Source organism: Lynx rufus, unplaced genomic scaffold, assembly GCF_022079265.1.
Source record: "Lynx rufus isolate CCGP_SWC_20201006 ecotype Redwood Valley unplaced genomic scaffold, mLynRuf1.p SCAF_16, whole genome shotgun sequence".
Taxonomy (NCBI): Eukaryota; Metazoa; Chordata; class Mammalia; order Carnivora; family Felidae; genus Lynx; species Lynx rufus.
In genome coordinates, this window is record NW_025814830.1 from 39,568,510 (window position 1) to 39,586,174 (window position 17,665).

Genomic DNA, 17,665 nt, shown 5'->3' on the forward strand with positions numbered 1-17,665 from the left:
TTGTGTTGGTTACTAAAGAGCCTTGTACCTGCTCTCCCTGTGTTTACTCTGGCCCCTAACAGACTGCTCTTTTTATAGCAATCACTGTGATCATGAGAAAACATGTTCAGTCATGCTACTCCTCTACTTGAAACCCTTTGCTGACTTCTATTTCATGAAGAGCTAACAAAGGCCATATGGGATCTGACCCTACCTGTTTACTGCTGTGACATTGTGTATCTGAGAAACATCGTGTAATGAGAAACATTAGTTTCTCTTCTCCTCTCTGTGTGCCAACCATGTTGGTCTCCTTGATGTTCTTCTAACATACCAGGCAAGCTCCTGCCCTAGGGCCTTTGCACTGGCTGTTTCTTCTGTGTATTCTTCTACTAGATATCAACTTGGCTAACTCATATCTTAGCTCAAATGTTATCTTCCCATTGAAGTCTATCTTGTTTTCCCTATTTATTTTATTTTGAGCTTTTTTTGGTTTGTTTATTTATTTATTTATTTTAAGAGAGAGAGAGAGAGAGAGAGAGAGAGATAGAGCAAGAGCATAAGTGGGGGAGGAGTAGAGAGACAGGGAGAGACAAAATCCCAAGCACACTCTGTGCAGTCAGCACAGAGCCCGACTTGGGGCTTCATCTCATGAACCATGAGAACATGACCTGAGCCAAAATCAAGAGTTGGGCGCTAAACCAACTGAGCCACCCGGGTGCCCTGGTTTACCTATTTAAAATTTTATATTTTAATATAAATATTTTCATATTTTAATGTAAATATTTTCATATAAAATATACCATTGATATACCAATTATTTACATTTTTCCTGCTGGGGGTGTGGGGTAAATGGGTAAAGGTGGTCAAAAGGTATGAACTTCCAGTGAGAGGATAAATACGTTCTAGGGGTGTAATGTATAACATAGCGACTATAGTTGATAATTTTGTGTATTTGAAAGTTGTTAAGAGTAGATGTTAAAAGTTCTCATCACAGGGGCGCCTGGGTGGCGCAGTCGGTTAAGCGTCCGACTTCAACCAGGTCACGATCTCGCGGTCCGTGAGTTCGAGCCCCGCGTCGGGCTCTGGGCTGATGGCTCAGAGCCTGGAGCCTGTTTCCGATTCTGTGTCTCCCTCTCTCTCTGCCCCTCCCCCGTTCATGCTCTGTCTCTCTCTGTCCCAAAAATAAATAAATGTTAAAAAAAAAAAAAAAAGTTCTCATCACAAGAAAAAAATTATTAGTGTGTGAGGTGATGGACGTAACTTATTGTGGTAATCATTTTGTAGTATATATGTATATCAAATCACTTTGTTGTACACCTTGAACTGATACAGCATTATGTGTCAGTCACATCCCCAGTGTTTTCAATTTCCTTTCTCCCTGCTTTTTTAATCTGTAGCATTACCACTTTTCCAACATACTATATAGTTTGTTACGTATTGTTTTCTGCCTTTGTTCCCCTGCTAGATTGAAAGCTCTACCAGAGCAGCAATTTTTGTGTTTCATTCTCTGATGTATCAGACTAGGACAGTGACTGGCAAGACTAGGCACTTAATAAGTTTTATTTATTTATTTATTTATTTATTTATTTATTTATTTATTTAATGTTTATTTTTATTTTTGAGAGAGAGAGTGAATGGGGGAGGGGCAGAGAGAGGGAGACAGGATTTGAAGCAGGCCCTGTGCTACAGAACCCAATGTGGGGCTCAAACTCATGAACCACGAGATCGTGACCTGAGCTGAAGTCAGAGGCTTAACCGATTGAGCCACCCAGGCGCCCCAATGAATATTCTTTAGATGAATAAATAAGGAAGCATTATTTTTGTGATCAGAGAAAAGGAAAACAAAGTCCTGTGTGTTGGAAAGAAGAGGAAAAGCCTGCCCTGGGTAACAGAAGAGATTTTTTTTCCCTTTTTTTTAATGTTTATTTATTTTTAAATTTTTTTTTTTTAATGTTTATTTATTTTGGGGACAGAGAGAGACACAGCATGAATGGGGGAGGGGCAGAGAGAGAGGGAGACACAGAATCGGAAGCAGGCTCCAGGCTCTGAGCCATCAGCCCAGAGCCTGACGCGGGGCTCGAACTCACGGACCGCGAGATCGTGACCTGGCTGAAGTCGGACGCTTAACCGACTGCGCCACCCAGGCGCCCCAAATGTTTATTTATTTTTGAGAGAGAGAGAGAGAGGGAGAGAGAGAGACCCCAAGCAGGCTCCTCACTGTCAGCACAGAGCCCAACGCTGGGCCCAAGCTCATGAACCAAGAGATCATGACCTGAACCAAAATCAAGAGTAGGTAGGATGCTTAACAGACTGAGCCACCCACGCGCCCCAGAAGATATTTCTTTGTTTGGATTTCTGACTCTTGTTTTCCCTTTCTGCAGGCAGTATCAGAGGAGGAATGATTGAACACAGCCTGTCACTGTGCTACCACAACAAACTCATCTTAGCCCCTATGGTTCGGGTAGGCACTCTCCCAATGCGGCTGCTGGCCCTGGACTATGGAGCAGATATTGTGTACTGTGAGGTAAGGGGCTCCTGATTTTCCTGGAGGGCTTTTTTTTTTTTTTTCTTTTTTTTTTTTTTTTTTTTTCCTCACCAGTGCAGCCTCCTTCTCTGTAGGTGGGAGTAATCAGGAGTTGGTGGGAGGCAGAATGGGCACTCACATCACAGGTGCTTGCTGAAGGCAGTGGGAGATAAACATGTATGACACTTAGGAGTTCTCTAAGCCCTGTTGAGGGCCAGGAGCCTGGGCAGCAAGGAGGCATTGTGGAATGCTTGGGCCAGGTGGATAGATGAGTGTTGTGTCAGGTCACAGCCCTGGCCCCTGTAGGAATTAATATACATTCAGTGCATGAATGAATGAACTCAAGGTTAGGAAGAGAAGGAAGCTGTATGGGGTTGGTTTTGGGAGCTGTAGGGTTTTCTGGTGGCAGTAACTGGTAGGTTGTGTATGTCCTGGCTGCTCTGGAGAATAGTATGACTTCAGACCAAGGTTTAAAAAGTATTTTCTAGGGGCGCGTGGGTGGCTCAGTCAGTTAAGTGTCTGACTCCTATTTTTGGAGTCAGGTCAAAATCTCCCAGTTTGTGGGTTTGAGCCTCACATCAGGCTCCGTGCTGAGCCTGCTTGGGATTCTCTGTCTCTCCCCCTCTCTCTCTTTCTCTTCCCCTCTCTCTGCCCCTCCCCCACTTATGTGCACTCTCTCTCTCTTTCTCTCTCTCTCAAAATACGTACATTTAAAAAAATAAATAAAAAGCATTTTCTAGGAAAAACAGCATTGTAGGAGTAGCTGATATTGGATAGTGTGGAGGTGTGAGCAGTGTTTCTCAGCTGGATATCTAACAGAATTATCTGGAGAGCTTCCCTCCAGGCCCCAGTCCTGATATGTCCCCCTAGTATGTGTGAGAAGTTGAAGAAGAAGCTGCTCAAATGCTTCTGATATTTTTGTCCCCCTGGTGGTGGGATGGGGACTGTGGCTACAAAAGGGCAACACAAGGAATCCCGGTGGGGATGGAGCTGTTCTGTGTCTTAACTGTATCAATGTCAGTATGCTGGTTGTGACATTATACTGTACTTTTGTAAGATATTACCATTGGGGAAGTTGGGCAAACAGTACATAGGAGCTCACACTCTTACAACTGCATGTGAGCCTCTAATTATCTCAAAATAAAAAAAATTTTCATTGAAAAGAAAGCCACTGGTATAGAGAGAAGGAAGGGCTTAAGAGGGGATTTGGAAAGAGTACACCCTAATGTATTGGATGTTGTGTGTGGGTGGGACGGGCTAGTAATTTATGATAGAAAAGTAAGAGCGGGGAGCCTGGCTGGCTCAGTCAGTACAGCATATAACTCTTGATCTTAGGGTTGTGAGTTCGAGCCCCATGTTGGGCATGGAACCTACTTAAAATTTAAAAAAAAGAAAAGAAAGTAAAGTAAAAGAGTGAGAGAAATAGGCAAATTAAGAAGAATGTGTGTCAGGGAAGGCAAAAGTCAAGTTTGTCAGGTGTGACAGATGATGCATAGAAGTCCAATTGCAAACAGACCAAAAATGTGTTTGATTTGAAAATCCAAAGTGTACCGAGATACATCTGACAGGGCAATGGATTGTGGAGTGAGCAGCAAATGGGGAAGTAGAAGCAGAGCTGCTCACTACCCCTTAGGAATTCAGGAGGTGAGGGGAGGAAAAGAGTACATGTAGGTAGTGGAGGCAAAGGAAGCTGGATGAAGGGAATTGGGTATTTTTTGTTTTTTGTTTCTTTTTGAGAGAGCGCGAGCTAGCATGCAAGTGGGGGAGGGGCAGAGGGAGAGAGAAAATTCTTTTTTTTTTTTTAAGTGTTTATTTTTGAGAGAGAGAGAGAGAGATTGAGAATGAATGGGGGGAGGGACAGTGAGAGAGGGAGACACAGATTCTGAAGCAGGCTCCAGGCTCTGAGCTGTCAGCACAGAGCCCGACACGGGGCTTGAACTCACAGACCACAAGATCATGACCTGAGCCAAAGTCGGATGCTTAACCAACTGAGCCACCCAGGCGCACCCCCTGCCCTGTTTTTTTTTTGGGGGGGGGGAGAGAGAAAATCTTAAGCAGGCTCCATGCCCAGTGTGGGACCCCACGTCAAGCCCCACATGGGGCTTGATTATGACCTGAGCCCAAATCAAGAATGGGACGCTTAACTCCTGATCCACCCAGGCACCCCTGAAGGGAATTGTGTTTAGGTGACTTGCATGTTTGCAACATAAGAGGAAGCACTTAGCAGTGAGGAGGGACCTGAAGATTCGGCAGATCAGTGGGGAATAGGTAGGGCCTGGTCTTGGAGGGATAGATTCTAGATGAGGTGGTGGGGCTTAGCTCCAAGATAGGGCAAGGAGAAGAGTGGTAGGACCGTAGAAGGCAGGAAAGCCAAGGGTTTTTTCCTGAGAGACTTGTTTTATAAGATGTGGGAAGCCAGTCCCACATCTTGGCAGTGAGGGTGGCGGGAGCGGAGTGGGGACTGAGGAAAGAAAGTGAGGGCATTTTGGTCTTGTTCCTGTGGAGAATGGTCTGGGTGTTTGCCTAGCAGCTAGGTGTGTATAGTCATACTGATTTTTAACTTTATGGGAAGGAGATCTGCAAAGCTTGGCAGGGGGATGCCCATGGCTGGGGATTGGCATGCCAGTGTCTATAGCACAGCAGGGGCAGAGCCATCTAGGGTGCTAGCAAGGTGAAATGGGAGGGAGGGAGTATGTGTTGTCCAAATGTGGGAGTCAGAAAAGGAGGTTCCCGTGTTCAGGATCACAGGGTTAGGACCCGACTTCTAAGTAGTTTGTTGAAATAAAGGCAAGGAGGTCCAAGAAATGAGAGCTGGGCATCCATAAGACTTCCAGGCTGCCAGAATGTGCTGAGGACAGGCTGCTAGAATGTGCCTAGGGCAGGGAGGAACCTGTGTCCAGGGGCCAGTCCCAGGGAAATGTGGTAGTGCACTGAGCATTATTAATCTTGTCACTCATCCTTTGAGCCCACACTCAGGCCCCCAAGTGGTCAGCCATGGGTTAGCTATAGCCTGTCCTGGCCTGCACCCTCCTGCCCTCCAGAAAAACCTCTTGGATTTAGAAAGGGATTGGGAGGAAGGAAAGACTGTGAGGACTCATGGACTGTGAGGGATTGTGAGGACTCGTGGTCTCAGAGCCTGAGGAACAGGTATCAAAAGACCAAATCCCAGAGAACTTAACTTGTTTTGCTGGTTGTGATGCTCCCTTGGCATGTTTCATAGACGCTTACTCTGGGAGAGTCAATATGGCTTATGAACAAACAGAGAGGCCTCTGGAAGAGGACATCTAGGCCTTCCATCCAGGCCTATACCCTATGGAGTGCAGAAGCAAGCTGGCCAGAGACCCTTGCTTGGCATGGGTAGGTGGCTAGGGACTAGGCTGAGTACTGGATGTGGCGTGGTGTGGCGTAGTATGGTGCCTGGTGCCCCCTGGTGGATCTGGCATTTCTCTGCAGGCTGTCTGTGCAGGCTGGCATTTCTCTGCAGGATGATCTTCCTGGGTTCACATGAGGTGGCCCATCTGTGGATTAGTTAAACCACCCCACCCACTTCACAGAACCAGAGTATAGGATCTAGGGCATACCAGGCATGCAGGCACCTCCTTAAAAGCCCTTCAGAGCCTTCAGCAGCTGGAGGTGAAGAAAGGATGAACTAGCTTAGCCAAAGTCAAGGGAGGAGTAGTCTGAATCCCTGCTAAGGTCTGCCACATTGATAGGGGTTTTCTAGGAGTTCCTCAAATGGCCTGTATCTATTCCTTTTTATAAAAACAAGGGGTCTCTAGTTGCCCAGACTGTGAGAGGACACCTACCTGTTAGATTTAAAACTTTTAATAAGCAAGATTAAGGGACGAGGCAGTGTTCTTAAGAGGCCCCGATGGCCAGAATGGGTACTTAAAAATTTTTTTTTATTGTGTTAAAAAAAAATAACATTAAATTTATCATCTTAACCATTTTTTTGAGTGTGCAGTTCAGTAGGGTTAAGTTGTGAAACAGATCTCTAGAACCTTTTCATCTTGCACAACTGAAACTCTATACCCATAAAACAAATCCCCCTTACCTCATCTCTCCAGCTCCTGGTAACCACTATTCTGTTTTCTGTTTCTATGAATTTGACTACTTTAGCTACCTCCTGTAAGTAGAAGCATGCGATTTTTGTCTTTTTGTGACTGGCTTACTTCACTTAGGCTAACTTCCTCAAGGTTCATCCATGTTGTAGGATGTGACAGGATTTCCTTCTATTTTTAGGCTGAATAATGTCCCATTGTATGTATATGCCACATTTTGTTGATGGGCATTTGGATGCTTCCGCCTCTTGGTTATTTTGAATAGTGCTGCTGTGAACGTAGGTATGCAAATCTTTGAGATCTTGCTTTCAATTCTGGGATATATATAGCCAGAAGTGGGATTGCTAGATCAGGTGGTAGTTCTATTTTTAATTTTTTGAGGAAACTCTGTACTGTTTTCCCTAGCAGTGGCACCATCTTGCAGTTCCACCAACAGTGCACAATTTCTGCCCATCCTTGCTAACATTTGTTCTTTTCTTTTTTTTTAATTTATTTTTACTTTTATATTTTTATTTTTTAAAGTTTATTTATTATTTAGGGAGAGAGAGAGAGAGAGAGCGCGCACAGGGGAGGGGTGAGAGAGAAGGAGAGAGAGAAGATCCCAAGCAGGCTCCACAATGTCAGCGCAGAGCCTGATGGGGGGCTCGATCTCACAAATGGTGAGATCATGACGTGAGCCGAAATCAAGAGTCAGATACTTAACCAACTGAGCTATCCCTTGGGCCCCTTTGGTCTGTTTTCTTTTCTTTTCTTTTCTTTTCTTTTCTTTTCTTTTCTTTTCTTTTCTTTCTTTTCTTTTCTTTTCTTTTCTTTTCTTTTCTTTTCTTTTCTTTCTTCTTATTCTTTTTTATTTTTATTTTTATTTTAAACAGCAGCCATCCTAATGGGTGAAAAGTGATAGTTCATTGTGGTGTTAATTTGTATTTCTCTGATGATGAGTGATGTGGAGTATGTTTTCATGTGCTTGTTGGTCATTGGTGTATCACCTTTGGAGAAATTTTTCTTTCTAAGTTTATTTGTTTTGATACAGAATGAGATAGAGATAGAGAGAGAGAGAGAGAGAGAGAGAGAGATTGAGAATCTTAAGCAGGCTCCAGACCAGTAGTGCAGAGCCTGACATGGGCTCGAACTCATAAATGGTGAGATCATGACCTGAGCCAAAACCAAGAGTCTGTTGCTTAATTGACTGAGCCACCCAGGAACCCATGGAGAAATTTTCATTCAAGTCCTCTGCCCAGAATAGATACTTTTTTAAAACTTAAAAAAGTATTCAGATTTATAGATAATTTGTTGTATGTCTATACTTCAATAAAAAATAAAAATTTTTTTAAATAAAATTTTTAGGGGCACCTAGGTGGCACTGACAGTGTCAGGAGCCTGCTTGGGATTCTCTCTCTCCCCCTGTCTCTGCCCCTCCCCCACTTGCTTTCTCTCTCTCTCTCTCTCTCTCTCTCTCAAAGTAAATAAATAAACTTAAAAAAAAATAAAAAGGATTTAAAAAATAAAATTTTTAAAAAGGGAAAAAATTAGGGACTCCTGAGTGGCTCAGTCAATCGTCCAACTTCAGCTCAGGTCATGATCTCACGGTTTGTGGGTTTGAGCCCCATGTTGGGCTCTGTGCTGACAGCTCAGAGTCTGGAGCCTGCTTCAGATTCTGTGTCTCCCTCTCTTTCTGCCCCTCCCTGACTCGCGCTTGTCTCTCTCTCTCTCAAAAATAGAAAATATTTTTTAAAAAAATTTAAAAAAAGGGAAAATTATAGGCAAGTTGCAGGAATAGACAGCATCATATACCTTTTGCCCAGATTGACCTATGGTCAACATTTTTGCTTGATTTGTTTTATAAATTGTGCTGTATCTAATGTATATATATTATATATAATGTATATATTTTTTCTAAAAATAAAGTCTTTTTTTCTGTACTGTTATGACATAGGCATCATCTTCAGCAAGTTTAACATTGATACAATACTTTTTTAAAATCTACCTTCCATGTTCTAATTTTGTCAGTTGACCCAACTTTGTTCCTCTAAGCATTTTTTAACATCTTTATTGAGATATGGTTGTATGCAGATATGTATATGTACAGAATTGTGCATCCATCACTACAATCAATTGTTGAACATTTTCATCACACCAAAAAGAAACCTTAACCAAAAAAAAGAAAGAAATCTCTTATCCGTTAGCAATCCCTCCCCAGTTTCCGTCTCTCCCAATCTCTGGAAACTATTCTACTTTCTGTCTCTATGGATTTGCCTGTTTTAAACATTTCATACAGATGGAATCATACCATATGTGGTCTTTTATGCCTGGTTTCTTTTCTGTAGCATAATGTTCTTAAGGTTCATCCATGTCATCGCATGTATCAGTGCTTCATTCCTTTTAGTGGCTGACTAATGATCGTATGTGTCCACCACAATTCGGTTATCCGTTCATCAATTGATTGACAGTTGGATTTTTTTTAAGTTTATTATTTATTTTGAGAGAGAGAGATATAGAGTGAGAGCTCGTGTGCATGCATCTGACTAGGGGAGGTGCAGAAAGAGAGGGAGAGAGAGAGTCCCAAGCAGTCTCCACACCATCAGCACAGAGCCTGACTTTAGGCATGATCCCAGGAACCATGGGATCACAACCTGAGCCAAGATCAAGATGGACATCCAATTGACTGAGCCACCCAGGTGCCCCAAGAGACACACTGGTGATAAACTTTATGACCAGCTCAGACAGAAAGCAAGCCCAGTAGAATGGAGGAGATGAAGGTGCAGGGCATATTTTAGACACAGGAGCATAACATGTGACAGACAAGAATAAGCCCATACATGAATGATAGGGCATTTTATTTCATTTCATTTCATTTCATTTCATTTCATTTCATTTCATTTCATTTCATTTCATTTATTTTGAGAGAGAGAGTATGTGTGAACAGGGGTGGGGGCAAGAGAGAGAGAGAAAGAAATTTTCAAGCAGGTTCCCTGCTGTCAGCATGGAGCCTGACGTGGGGCTCAATCTCACTAACTGTGAGATCATGACCTGAGCCAAAATCAAGAGTCAGGTGCTTAACTGACTGAGCCTCTCAGATGCCCCTGATAAGGCATTTTATTTTATTTTATTTTATTTTATTTTATTTTATTTTATTTTATTTTTATTTTTTTAGTATGCTAACTTTTTTTTAAATTTAATTTTTTATTTTTTTAAATTTACATCCAAATTAGTTAGCATATAGTGCAACAATGATTTCAGGAGTAGATTCCTTAGTGCCCCTTTCCCATTTAGCCCATCTCCCCTCCCACAACCCCTCCTGTAACCCTCAGTTTGTTCTCCATATTTGAGTCTCTTATGTTTGGCTCCCTCCCTGTTTTTATATTATTTTTGTTTCCCTTCCCTTATGTTCATCTGTTTTGTCTCTTAAAGTCCTCATGTGAGTGAAGTCATATGATTTTTGTCTTTCTCTGACTGACTGATTTCACTTAGCATAATACACTCCAGTTCCATCCACGTAGTTGCAAATGGCAAGATTTCATTCTTTTTGATTGTCGAGTAATACTCCATTGTATATATATACACCACATCTTCTTTATTCATTCATCCATCGATGGACATTTGGGCTCTTTCCATACTTTGGCTATTGTGGATAGTGCTGTTATAAACATTGGGGTGCATGTGTCCCTTCAAAACAGCACTCCTGTATCCCTTGGATAAATGCCTAGTAGTGCAATTGCTGGGTTGTAGGGTAGTTCTATTTTTAGTTTTTTGAGGAACCTCCATACTGTTTTCCATTGTGGCTGCACCAGCTTGCATTCCCACCTGATAAGGCATTTTAAAAATAAATGTTGTGATCAGGTACCTGGGTGGCTCAGTCAGTTAAGTGTCCAACTTCAGCTCAGGTCATGATCTTGCAGTTTGTGAGTTCAAGCCCCATGTCAGACTCTGTGCTAATAGCTCAGAGCCTGGAGCCTGCTTTGGATTCTGTGTCTCCTTCTCTCTCTACCCCTCCCAGGCTCATGCTCTGTCTCTTCTCTGTCTCTCAATAATAAATAAATGTTAAAAAAAAATTTTTTTTAAATTAAGTGTCGTGGGGCTTCTGGCTAGCTCATTTGGAAGAGCACTTGACTCCTGATCTCAGTGTTGTGAGTTCAAGCCCCATGTTGGGTGTGAAGCCTACTTTAAAAAAATTAAAATTGGGGCGCCTGGGTGGCTCGGTCGGTTAAGTGTCCGACTTTGGCTCAGGTCATGATCTCACGGTCCGTGAGTTCGAGCCCTGCATCGGGCTCTGTGCTGACAGCTCAGAGCCTGGAGCCTGTTTCAGATTCTGTGTCTCCCTCTCTCTCTGCCCCTCCCCTGTTCATGCTCTGTCTCTCTCTGTCTCAAAAATAAATAAATGTTAAAAAAAAATTAAAATTAAAATTAAATTAAATTAAGTCAAATTAAATTAAATGTTCAGAACATTGGATAGCCATGTGAGGAAAAAGTGACTTATAAATGGCCTTAATTTTCAGATAAATTAAAAAGCTAAATTAGTTTTAAAAAGAAAAAACAATTAAAATTATATTCTTTTTTAAATTTTTTTTTTTCCTTCAACGTTTATTTATTTTTGGGACAGAGAGAGACAGAGCGTGAACGGGGGAGGGGCAGAGAGAGAGGGAGACACAGAATCGGAAACAGGCTCCAGGCTCCGAGCCATCAGCCCAGAGCCTGACGCGGGGCTCGAACTCACGGACCGCGAGATCGTGACCTGGCTGAAGTTGGACGCTTAACCGACTGCGCCACCCAGGCGCCCCTAAAATTATATTCTTAACCATACGATAGAGATATATTTAGCAATGAGAAGGCACTGTTCATGGCAAAGTTAGGGTGGTCTCTTCTATAAAAATAGAATGTTATGTCTGATAGAAATTGAGGTTTGTGACGACATGGATGGAGCTAGAGAGTATTATACTAAGTGAAATAAGTCAGACAGAGAAAGAAAAATACTGTGTGATCTCACTGCGTGTAGACTCTAAAAAACAAAGCAAATAAACAAAAAGCAACAGAGAAAAGAGAAACTAACTCTTAAATACAGAGAACAAACTGGTAGTTGCCAGAGGAGAGGAGGTAGGGGAGATGTATGAAATAGGTGAAGGGGATTAAGAGGTACAGACTTCTTGTTATAAAGTTACAGGGTTGAAAAGTATAGCATAGTTCCCTAAAAGGAAAAAACAAAAAGAAAAGTACAGCATAGGGAAGAGAGTTAATAATATTGTAATAACTTTGTGTAGTGACACATGCTAACTACACTTCTTGTAGTGAGCATTTCATAACATATAGAATTGTTGAATCACTATGTTATAGACCTGAAAGTAATATTATATGTCAGCTGAGGTGCCTGGCTGGTTGAGTAGGGAGAACATACAACTGGTGATCTCAGGGTTGTGAGTTCAAGCCCCATGTTGGGTGTAGAGATTACTAAAAAATAAAATCTTAAAAAAAAAAAAATGATGTCAACTATGTCAATTAAAAATAGAAAAAAAATGGAGTGTAGGTAAAAAAAAAATTGAGGAGTGGTAGTGATATAGGAAAAGTATTTGTGATAATAGAGACAGAAAAACTCAATATCCAATTTGACAAAGAATAGAGTTTTTCCTGCAACTTGTAAAAGGCAGTTTTCTACAAAGATTCACAGATGATAAACTGTCCCACTTGGAAAAACAATGTTTGTTTTCACTAATTAAGGAAATACAGTGAAAAACAAAACAAAACTATGAGGTTCCATTTTATACCCATAGAACTAACTAAAATGAACAGTGGTGTTGAGGGTATGTGAGTAAGCAGACACACTTGTGGTTTTATTGGTGACAATTTAAATGAATTTCTCCACTTAAGCAGTTGAGAAAGGTTTTGTGTAAGATCTTGTGTAAGGTCTGTGTAAGGTCTTGAGGTTTCAGCAGATGTTAAGTGAGAACTTGCAATGTGCTGGATGTTGGTGATTTGAAGATGAATGAGACAGTACCCAGGCCCCAAAAACTCTTTAGGTATGGTGGGGCAACGGAAAAGAAAATAAGACATCTCAAGGACCATTTTGCCTTAACTCCTCCTCTTGGGGCTCAGGCTACCTGGCCTGGGTCCTCAAAGCCTACTCTTGTGTGGACACAGGATCCTCCTCGGGGGGTTCACAGTCTAATGGTAAAGATATGACAGGTGTATCTATAACTGGCATATGAAGAAGTAGTAAAGGTGGACTCGGCAGAGGGTGGTTTGGGAATCCTGGGGAGGACGAGTTATTGCTGGCAGGGCTGGGGCCCCAGCACGGGCCACCCTTGCTTTACCCAGCTCCTCTCCAGCCAAAGCCCAGCCTGGCTGCAGAGCTGCTGCTGCTGCTGCTGCTTCTTTTTAATGTTTTATTTATTTTTTGAGAGAGAGACAGAGAGAGACAGAGACAGAGAGAGAATACGAGTGGGGGAGGGGCAGAGAGAGAGAGATGGGCAGAGGATCCAAAGTGGGCTCCATGTTGACAGCAGAAAGCCCAATGCGGGGCTCAAACTCACAAACCATAAGGTCATAACCTGAGCTAATGTTGGACACTCAACAGACTGAGCCACCCAGTCGCCCTTGCAGAACTTCTTTTTATGAGTACAGGCCACTCAGTGCCGCCCACTTGTCCCCTTGCGTTTTTGCTTGCTCCTGCAACTGAGATCACTGGCTATAGGGGTCTGGTTGGGCTCTGTCCATCCCTTGAGACACCACATTGATTCTTGGGGCTTAAATGGCATCTGTTTATCCATAACTGTTTGGTAATGGTGATTTGTTTGGCCAGGCCTGGTGGACATTAGATACTTGTTGACCTGACTGCAACATGGAGTGGGGAGCCACAGAAACACCAACAGTGTGTACTAACCTTGATGATGAGTATGCTAGGGGGAGCCCCACGGATGCTGTAGGTGCCCTTTGGCCACTTTAGCCCTACATGCTCCCCTGAGGGAGCAAAGGCTATTGTGCCTACCTGGCTAGAGTTGCTGAGGCTCATGGGTAGTCAGTATGGGGATGAGGACCAGGGGACAGAGTTCCTTCCTGTATTTTTCTGAACCCCCAGAACCCCTGGGCATAAGTTTCTGGGAAGTGTGACAGGTGCCTGGCTCTTGTGATTTATTTTACACATTTGTTGAAATGATCGCTGAACAAAGCAAAACAGTTGTCTCCTACCAAGAGGCAGAGAATCTCAATCCTTCAGGAGACATGAGCTTGTCATTCATTTTCATGATACTGATTTTGAAGAAACCTCTTTGTCCTTTCTTTCCTGAGTCTGTTTGAATATGTCCAGAGCTAAAGAGCTCACCCCTTTTGTTTCCACACAGTATGACCCATGTTGGACAGGAGTTTTAGACTCAAATCTTCTCCCTCTACTTTTATTCACTGGTCCTGCTTCTGTCATTTGGATATTTCCTGGGAGCCCTTCATTGTCTGCTGTTTGTATAAGGATGAGGTGCGAGGTTCTTTGAGGGGATCGACTGGAGCTGAGATTAGTAGGTGAGGAGAATGTCTAGGTGTCCATAATCTGGGCCGTTGTCTTGTCTTTGGCTCCCTGAGTGGCTCACCCTTTCTAGGCTCCCAGCATCTCCAAGGGCCCTGGGAAGAGCAGCTGATTGAGGGTAGCTCACTCAGGCTCCTGCTTGCCATGTTTAGGTGAGGAGGTCAGCACTACATTTCCCCAAAGCCATAATTTGTTGTTAGTAGTAGGGTGACAGGCCAAGTGACCCCCATTAGGTTTGTGATGAAGGTCCCTCCCCTGTACCCATTACCTACATGACCAGCACTGACAAATGCCCTCTGATTCCTCTGCAGGAGCTGATTGATCTCAAGATGCTTCAGTGCAAGAGAGTTGTTAATGGTGAGTGCAGTTCTGGTCCCAGGATTGTGCATGTGCCTGGTCAGGGCCATGCAGCACTACCACTGCCCTTGCCTGCGGTGACGGTGTCCTTCCAGTGTGCTCCTTGTCTGGCTGTGTAATTTTGTGGATCATGTGCTCCCTTGAAAAGAGTCACTACTCTCCAGAGACTGTGACAAAGAGCCAGATGTGGAACAGGCTGAGATAACCTTCCATCACAGGCTTGCTGGCATAGAAATTGACATAGAAAAGCCTTGGGCTTGGGATGGCTTCAGCATTGTTCCTGGCTCTGCCACCCGATAGCTGTGTGACTTTGGGCAAGTCATATGACCTCTCTGCCTCCATTTCTTCAGCTGTAAAATTGAAATCAAAATCCCTGCTTTACTTAAATCATAGGGTTGGAGTGAGAATCAAATAAGATAAGGTACATGTAAGTACTTTGCAGATAGAAGTGGTTGTGCTAAATTGTGGTTTTGCTGGTGCTTTATTGATGAGGCTGATTCTGTTTTGATTAGAATTGTGGTATTGTTTGAGGTTTTCGAAATGTACGCACGTTTGTGAAACCTTAATATCAGTTTGCCAGAAGTTATGACTCAATTTTGTCTTTAATTGTTTTAGATTTATAGTTTTTTTGTTATGAAAAATTTATTATTATAGACCTGTATAACCTAGAAAATGAAAATCCCCCATAATCTCCTATTTGAAGAAGTAATCACAGAGAGGAATAATGTATATTTTTTATACATTTAGTAAAGCGTGTATATAAAAATAGAACATGTTTATATCTACACCCTTTCTTAGGATCAGGCTGTGCATATTTTGCCTCTTACTTTTTTGCTAGGACATTTTCCCATGTTAGTACCTATAGATAACTATATCAGAATTGATTTCATCCGTGCTTTAACGGGTTTCCAGTATTTTGCTGTTATAATAAAGCTATAGTATAAACACACTGAGTTTTTGTGGTTCTTCTCCCAGTCTTTCTACTGCCAGTCATGAGCCTGTACTGTGGGAATTCTTTTCAATTACCGCTCCCAACGTGTCACCACCTCTATCCTACATTTTTAACCTTCTAATCTGTTTAGTGCTGGGGTGATAATAACTGGTTCCATTTGTGGAAGTGCTTGACATGTATTAAAGATCTCATTTATTTCTTAAAATAAATGCACAAGGTAGGCGTATTCTCTCATCTGCTACGTTGGATCTCTTTCATGTGGCAGTCATCTTTGAAAGCTAATAATGGTAGTACCTACCGTAGAGCTCTATTTTGAAGGAGCATATGAAATTCTTGTTATTTGCAATAGTTATGTTCTATAAAGTTGCTTTGAAACCCAAACTAGCAAATACTGAACGATTGTTCTTAAGGGAAATACAGGATTAGATTCCTGCGAGCCTCTGGTCACAACATTTTCACCAACAGATCGATACATAACCTTGTTTTACGTGTGTTTCTACTCCAGCATTGAACTCACAGCCAGCAGCACTACAACTTCATGTTAGAACAAAGGTTGTTTGATATGCATTTTCTCCAAAAGGCACTTCACATCCTTCTTGTGCTTAGGAACACTAGATAGCACTTCAGCACTGTGCTTGGGACCATTTTAAACGGTGGGAGCAACAAAAGGCACATAAATGTGGCATTAAATATACCACCATAAGGACATTTATTTACAGAATGACAGCTGAAACAAGAAGGTAGAGTATTGCCTTGTTTGATCTCAGCTGGGAAGACATGCATCAGGTGACCGAATATTTTTTGGTAGTTCTACATATTGATTTTGGGGTTATAGATGCATTTTAGCAAGCCGGCAAATCTGCAAGTACATAAGTCCACATAATGAGAGTTGACTGTAATTGAATAAATCTCCACTCGTAGTACTTAGCACATGATAAATAATTAAGAACAACTAAGGGGCGCCTAGGTGGCTCAGTCGGTTAAGCGTCTGACTTTGGCTCAGGTCATGATCTCACGGTTTGTGGAGTTCGAGCCCTGCATTGGGCTCTTAACTGACAGCTTAGAGCCTGGAGCCTGCTTCGGATTCTGTGCAACCCCCTTTTTCTCTCTGCCCCTCCTCTACTTGCACTCTGTCTCTCTCTCCCTTTCTCTAAAAAGTAAACATTAAAAACAAACAAACAAACAAACAAACAAAAAGCAAGGGCAACTTTATTGAACTTCAGAGTGACAGCTGGGAAAATATGGGCCAAATCTGAAACATAGACAAGGTTTCTTGTATGTACATTTTTTTCCAGTGTTTTAAAAATTGTGAAATGTAAACACTACACCAAGATAGTGCATAAAACACAAGCATGCAGTATAACAAATAGCTGTAAAGCAATCAACCATGTAACTAACCATCACCTAAGTCAGGGAAGGGACCATCATCAGCACCTCAGAAGCCTCCATGTGTACACTGATTTCTTTTAAGAATTGTGTGTACTTCCAGTATCCCTTTTTCCCCTTCGAAGTGATACTTTTGCTGTGTTTTCTTCCAGGGAATAGGCTAGGTTGAACTTGCTTCCTCATTGGGTGGCCCCATGTGTTTGTGTTTTCTTGCAGAGGTGCTGAGCACAGTGGACTTTGTTGCTCCTGATGACCGAGTAGTCTTCCGCACCTGCAAAAGAGAACAGAGCAGGGTTGTCTTCCAGATGGTATGAGATCCCAGGGCTGAGCGCCCTCCCAAGGCTCACCCATCTTTAAACGCCTGGGCTCTGTTGCGTAGTTGTGGTTTCCTAAGATTCTGCTTTAATGTTTTTCAAAGATTTGTTCATGAGCAATTACACTGGTAGAGACAATTTAAGGAAATCAGGCCATAGTTCTCTGTTACATGCCTCCAGTGTCAAGTTTAATTTCCTTAGTTGTAGGAATTATTTGTTTGGCATGACTTAAATATTTTTACCCCCTACAATTGGTTATTTAGTTCATGTTCTTTGTTTTTGTATAGTCTGTATATATTTCCCATAGAAAGAAAATTAGGTTTCCTCAAGAGTAGTTTGTTTATGTTAGGGTTATAATGACGCCTAGTGCTCTTCTCTCACATTGGGCATTTTTGGTGACTTTTCAGGAATAGGTTTTGAATGATGTTTAAATTTTTTAAAAAATGCTAAGAATAATGGGTAGACATGATAAAGCAAATATAGCAAAATGTTAATTGTAGAATGTAAGTAGTGAGTATATGAATGTTCACTATAAAATTTTGTTAACTTTTTTATATGTTTGAAAGTAATCACAGCTTTGAGGACATTTTT

At 42.1% G+C, this 17,665-nt stretch overlaps 1 protein-coding gene across 2 annotated transcripts in view; it reads left to right on the forward strand.

Annotated features, from left to right (window-relative positions):
- Window positions 1-17,665, forward strand: part of DUS2 (dihydrouridine synthase 2) — a 50,187-nt gene that overhangs the window by 10,558 nt on the left and 21,964 nt on the right. For both annotated transcript variants that reach the window (XM_047078626.1, XM_047078625.1), the window contains exons 2-4: window positions 2,361-2,503; window positions 14,377-14,422; window positions 16,977-17,068. In XM_047078626.1, the coding sequence (XP_046934582.1) occupies window positions 2,378-2,503; window positions 14,377-14,422; window positions 16,977-17,068 (264 nt within the window). In that variant the 5' untranslated portion in view covers window positions 2,361-2,377. The remainder of the gene's footprint in view (window positions 1-2,360; window positions 2,504-14,376; window positions 14,423-16,976; window positions 17,069-17,665) is intronic.